General features: G+C 57.9%; 1 protein-coding gene across 1 annotated transcript in view; it reads right to left on the reverse strand.

Moving 5' to 3' along the window:
* The window catches only part of RNF41 (ring finger protein 41, E3 ubiquitin protein ligase), a 22,285-nt gene that overhangs the window by 8,037 nt on the left and 8,005 nt on the right, over positions 1-6,243 (reverse strand). Inside the window, exon 2 of the mRNA XM_014962097.1 lies at positions 1,171-1,283. Within this exon, the coding sequence (XP_014817583.1) occupies positions 1,171-1,260 (90 nt within the window). The 5' untranslated portion in view covers positions 1,261-1,283. The remainder of the gene's footprint in view (positions 1-1,170; positions 1,284-6,243) is intronic.

Here is a 6,243-nt window from a genome sequence, read left to right on the forward strand (position 1 = left end):
GTCTGTTCGATCCACGCACTGACAGACTTTAAAAAAAATAAAAAATAAAAATCCCAGTTTGTTTGAGGTGAGGGAGCAGAGGAGCTGGAAGGGGCCAAAGCACCATCCTCACTGCGAGGGGCTGGGGGTCCCTGGCTCTGGGGGCTGCCCAGCCCAAAATCCCAGCTTCATTAATTAAGTCATGAAACCCCGATCTGGAACCGGTGCAGAATTAACTCATTTTAATCTGTTTTATTTCAAATGAAGCTGGATTTACGTGGAAGGCTCTGAGCTACCCAGCTCTTGGGCACGGAGCAGAAACACCTCCGGTGGCCAAGGGACCCCCAGGAGAAGGGGAAGGGACCGGGGGGGGGACAAAGCCCCAGGTGGGAGCCAGCAGCAGGGAGGGGGCTGTAAAAGGACCCCCTGACCTCCCCCCAGGTGACAGGGCAGTGACAAAACCAGCCCTTTCTCAGCACCCAGAGGCACAGGAGGGTGCGAGGCCACAAGGAAGAGCTGAGAAGGGCAGAGCTCCTGGGAAAGCCCCGTCCAACAGCCCTTCCTCCCCACACCCCCTGCTCCCCCAGCGCCTGCACAACCTGCAGAATGACCTGGAGGATCCCCCAAAATGCCCAGGTTTGGGCAGAGCAGCACGGTGGCACCAGGGTGGGGTCTGTCTGTGTCCCCCCCGAGCCACAGCTGGTGGCAGGAGCTGAGCCAGGCTCCCAAAAACACGGAAAACAGCCCAGTTGGGTGGTGTGTGTGCAGGGAAGCAGCAGAGAGGGGCAGCCCAGCACCAAGCCACAAGGAAGGGACAGGTTTTGGTGCAGCTGCTGCCACCTCCACCTCGGGATAAGGTCCCAGCTGGGCTGAGCTTCAGTGAAAAGGAGGGAGCAAGGAATAAAAGAGCAAGAAAAACCTCTCCTGCCACGAGCACATCCCTTCCTCCTGCCTCCCTGCTGACCCCAGGACATCACCCAAGCCCAGAGCCTGAGTTTAGTTCCACCAGAACTCACACAAAACGTGCAGTTTTACCCTCTGTGGTGCCTCAAAACCATTGGCATGGAAGTTCAGGATCCACGGAGCTCACCCAAGGCACACGTGTGTCTGACCACGACACCTACAAGCCTGGAGCTGCAGTCAGAGGCTCTCAGTAGCCACAATCCACTCTCAGTAGCCACAGAAACCTACCTGAACTGGCTCCTCCAGGACCCCGCTGCAGATGGGGCATATAAGGTCTTCATCAACATCCCCCTGAAAACGTGCTACATCATACCCCATCGCTCATCACCGATGCCAGAACCCTGGGGAGGGAAGAAGAAGAGGAGGAGGAATTAGTCCTGGGAGGTCTGGCCAGGACAGGTCCCAGCCCTCACAGCATCCTTGTTCCCAAATCCCTGCTCTCTCCTCCCAGTGGGACCAGTTGTGGTGGCCCTGGGCACGGCTGGAGCTCACGGCCAAGGGTGTGGGGGGAAACGGTCTCAGCCCTCTTGGCTGCTCAGTTTTGCTGGGATCCCTCCCTCTACACCAGTTATTACTAATCCCACTGCTGCCCTTCTGCTGGCTGGTTGTTGGAGCTCCATTTTATCATAGAATCATAGAATTGCCCAGGCCAAAAGGGACCTCCAAAGGGCATCTCGTCCCACCCCCCCGCAGTCAGCAGGGACACCCCCAACTAGACCAGGTTGCCCCATGGAGCCTCCCCTTGAATATCTCCAGGGAAGGGGCCTCAACCACCTCCCTGGGCAACCTGTCCCAGTGCTCCACCACCCTCCCAGTGAAGAACCCTCTCCTCATCTCCAGTCTCAATCTGTTCCCCTCCAGCTTGAAGCCATTGCCCCTCGTCCTGTCACTGCAGCCCTTTCTAAACAGGCTCTCCCCAGCCTTCCTGTAGCCCCCCCTCAGGTACTGGAAGGCTGCTCTTAGGTCTCCCCGGAGCCTCCTCTTCTCCAGGCTGAACAACCCCAGCTCCCTCAGCCTGTCCTCGGAGCAGAGGTGCTCCATCCCCCTCCTCATCCTCATGGCCCTCCTCTGGACCCTCTCCAGCAGGTCCATGTCCTTCTTCTATTGAGGGCTCCAGCCCTGCACACAAGACTCCAGGTGAGGTCTCACCAGAGCAGAGCAAAGTGGCAGAATCCCCTCTCTGGACCTGCTGGCAACGCAGCTTTTGATGCAGCCCAGGATGGGATTGTCCTTCTGGGCTGCAAGTGCCCACTGCCTGCTCCTGTCCAGCTTCTCCTCCACCAGCACCCCCAAGTCCCTTTCCTCAGGGCTGCTTTCCAATCCCTCACCCCCCAGTCTGTACTGATGGTGAGGATTGTTCCAGCCCAGGTGCAGAACCTTGCATTTGCTCTTGTTGAACCTCATGAGGTTCACCTGGGCCCACCTCTCCAGCTCTCCAGCCTGTCCAGGTCCTGTCCATTTTCTCTGGTTTGGAGAGGAGGGGACAGCACAGGGGCACCTCAAAGGGGTGAGCCCTGTCCCGGGGGCTGAGGGGTGGGATGTGGGCTGAGGATTGCTCCTGGGGGAGGTGGGGACCTGCCGAGGAACCGGCTCCTTCCTCAGGGACATCAGGCTGCAGGTATTGTCCCCCCCTGCCATCCCCAGCTCCTCTCCCACTCAACCGAGCAGACACAAAGCCAAGATGCCCATTCCTGACATTCCCAACGGCCTCACAACGTCTGCCAGAGCCCGACCTTGAACCCTGCCCCGACAACGAGCAGTTCCTCTGGGTGTTTGTCCCCCAAGAGCCAGCTCTTCCTCTCCTGTTCCCACCAACATCAAAGCCGGCGACAAACGGCCGGGGCCGCACCGATCGACACCGCGCTCGACTCCAGATAAAGGAGTCCCCACCCCACCAGGAGGGCCAGGAGGTGTGTGAGGGCACGTGGGTGCTGCACAAGGCTCCAACCCAACGGTGGAGACCTTCTTGCTCTCTCCAACTCCCTGAAACAGGGGTGTAGCCAGGGGGTTGTCGGTCTCTTCTCCCAAGGAACAGGAGGAAATGGCCTCAAGTTGCACCAGGGGATATTTAGGATGGATATTGGGCAAAAATTCTTCATGGAAAGGGTTGTGAAGCCTTGGAAGACCCTGCCCAGGGTGGAGTCTCCATCCCTGGAGGGATTTAAAAGCCGGGCAGACGTGGTGCTGAGGGACACGGGTCAGCGGTGGGTTTGGCAGTGTTGGGTCGATGGTCGGACTCGACGATCTGAAAGGTCCCTTCCACCCTCAGCAATTCCATGAGACCCAACCATCGGTGTGAGGAGGAGATGGCAGCACCTCCAGCTGGGCCAGCCCCAGCAGCATAAGCCCACTCTGGAGGGCAGGCAGGAACTTGCCCCTGCTGCTGCTCCGTGGCCAGATGTGGCCACCCAGCCCCAGCCAGCGTTGCCGAGCTGATGGACACCACCACGTACCTCCTCCCTTGGTGGCTGGTGGCTCCAGAGACACAGACAAGCAGAGCTGGTGGTGGAACCCATGGTGTCTGCTCAGCTATTGAGGGAGGAGAGGAGGAGATGGAGGGACAGAGGGGGAGGTTGGGGGTAACACAACTGCCCCACGGTTGGCCCTTGGGACCCTCCCCACGGCAAAGGGCAGCAGGGAGGGGACAGAGTGTATCCTCAGCAAGTTTGCTGATGATCCCAAACTGGGAGGGGTGGCTGACACCCCAGAGGGGCTGTGCTGCCATCCAGGGTGACCTGGACAGGCTGGAGGGCTGGGCAAGGAAGAACCTCATGAGGTTCAACAGGGAAAAGTGTAGGGTCCTGCACCTGGGGAAGAAAAATGTCAGGTACCAGTAGAGGTTAGGGGTGGACCTGCTGGAGGCAACTACTGAAGAGAAAGATCTAGGGGTCCTGGTGGACAGTAAAATGACAATGAGCAAACAAGTGTGCTCTTGTGGCCAGGAAGGCCAATGGTATCTTGGGTTGCAGAGGGAAGAGTGTAGCCAGCAGGTCAAGGGAAGTCATTCTCCCCCTCTACTCTGCACTGGGGAGGCCACAACTGGAGTACTGTGTCCAGTTCTGGGCTCCCCAGTTCAAGAGGGACAGGGAACTACTAGAAAGAGTCCAGCGTAGGGCAACAAAGATGATTCAAGGATTGGAGCATCTCCCTGATGAGGAGAGACTGAGAGAGCTGGGACTCTTTAGTCTGGAGAAGAGAAGGCTGAGGGGAGACCTTATCAATGCCTACAAGTATCTCAAGGGAGGGTTGAAGGAGGAGGGAGCCAGACTCTTTTCAGTGGTTCCCAGTGAGAGGACGAGGGGCAACGGGCACAAGTTGGACCAGAAGAGGTTCCACTCAAATATGAGGAGAAACTTCTTCACGGTGAGGGTGGCAGAGCCCTGGCAGAGGCTGCCCAGGGAGGGTGTGGAGTCCCCTTCTCTGGAGATCTTCAAGACCCTCCTGGATGCTCCTGAGTAACATGCTCTGGGTGGTCCTGCTTTGGCAGGGGGGTTGGACTAGATGATCTCTATGGTCCCTTCCAACTCTAAAAAATTCAGTGAAATTCAGTGAAATTCAGTGAATCACCTCGCTGGACGCCGGGACAGCCAGACAATAAACCAGCCCCACGTGCAGATGGATTTCTTTGCTTCCACAGAGCAGGCAAAAAGACAAAAGACTCCTCTGATGGAGGTTGGGGCGGGGAAAGTCCCTGCCGTTGAGTTTGCAATTCAGATAACGAGATTAACGGCTGGAAGGAGAACGGATCTGGGAGCAACCAGAATTGGCTGCTCTTAAACCTTCCCACGCCCTTCGGAGAGATGCCGCTCCCCTCCACTGGGAAGGGCCCCAAATTCCTTCCCCACCCCTCCAGGAGCTGCTCACACTCTGAGTCCTGGCACCTTCGCCACATTTACAACGGGCTCAAAGCATCTGGAAGGGCAGAGGATGGAGCACAGCAGGTCCCAGGTGCCACCAGGAGCCAGAGTGGCTTCACTTTGCAGCTGGGACCACTCTGACCTTCTCCCTTGGCCACCAGTGCGTGTCCCCATCTCAACACCTCTCCAAACACAGGAGCAGCTCCATGAAGAGCCTTCCCACCCCTCCTGCACGGGCACTCGGGGATTGAATAGGGCCTGGCTCCTCCAGAACCACATTCCCCAGCAACTCCACTTGGTCTCTTCCTTCCAAATTCCACCAAACAGCTGGGGCAGGACCCTAAACGTCTTCACATCCCCTCAGGAAGGAGCCCAGCAGAGGGTAAAACACCGGCTCCGAGCGCCAGCCCTGCCAGCTGCCAAACAGAAGGCGCATCAAAACCTCCTCCAGAAAGATTTCAGCACCTGCACGAGCCTCGGCGGCTCCAAATTCTCCTCGTTCCTCATCCCAGCTGGTCCCAAATCTGCCAGCAACAGCCTGGGGGGGGGCTCTGCCAGCACCTCCCACCGTGAAACAGGAGAGCCCAGAGCATCTGCAAACCTCCAGCCAGCCAGGGCTGGCAACCCAAAATCCCTCTCCTGCCAGATCCAGGGGGGGAATGAACAACCTGGACATCCCTGTTCCTCCCCGGGCTCCATAACCTGCAGAACGGCCCCAAAAAGGAATCGTGGGGCTCGTTGGAACCAGCCCCACGGGCACAGCGTGGCTCATGGGCTGTGGGGATCCATCCTGCGCTGAACCAGGAGCACCAAGAGCTTCCAAAATACTTCTCCTGGAAGGGCTTTGCAGGGTCACCCAGGTGAAGAGGAGCCAAACCATCCACACAGACAGGACAGGAGGTGTGTGGGGGGGAGAGAAGGCCAAGCAGGAACCCAGGGAACCCTCTGCTTCAGGAAATTGCTTCTGCCACAAACAGCATCCACCACCTGTGATTATCCTCGATTTGAGGCAACGAACTTCCCAAATCCTGCCCTCTCCAAACACGCTGGGCTTCCTGACCCCGGCACCATCCGCCTCCCCGGGGGCTTGGGCAGGGAGGGGGCAGCTCGCTCAGATCAGAGGCCAGTCCCAGAGCCAGGCTTTAGCCCAAATTACAGAGAAAAGCTGGGATAAGTCACTTTTTCCCCTCCTCATCACAGCTCCTGCCCTTGTGTTTTTGTAGATTGTCATCTCCTTGGCCCCGGGGACTCGGGGCCCTGCTAACCCCGAGAGATCTGCATAGCAACAAGGGCTGATGCTATCAGGGAGGATCAGTAATTAACAAATCAAAAGCACTTTGACATCCCTACACTTACCCAAAGCCTCCTCCATCCACCAGCCCAGACAAAGGTTCCTAACGAGCCCTTGGGGGAATAGAGGAGGGGAGGAAGGAGGGGAGGAAGG

Source organism: Calidris pugnax, unplaced genomic scaffold (assembly GCF_001431845.1).
Source record: "Calidris pugnax isolate Ruff unplaced genomic scaffold, ASM143184v1 scaffold1052, whole genome shotgun sequence".
NCBI classification, from domain to species: domain Eukaryota; kingdom Metazoa; phylum Chordata; class Aves; order Charadriiformes; family Scolopacidae; genus Calidris; species Calidris pugnax.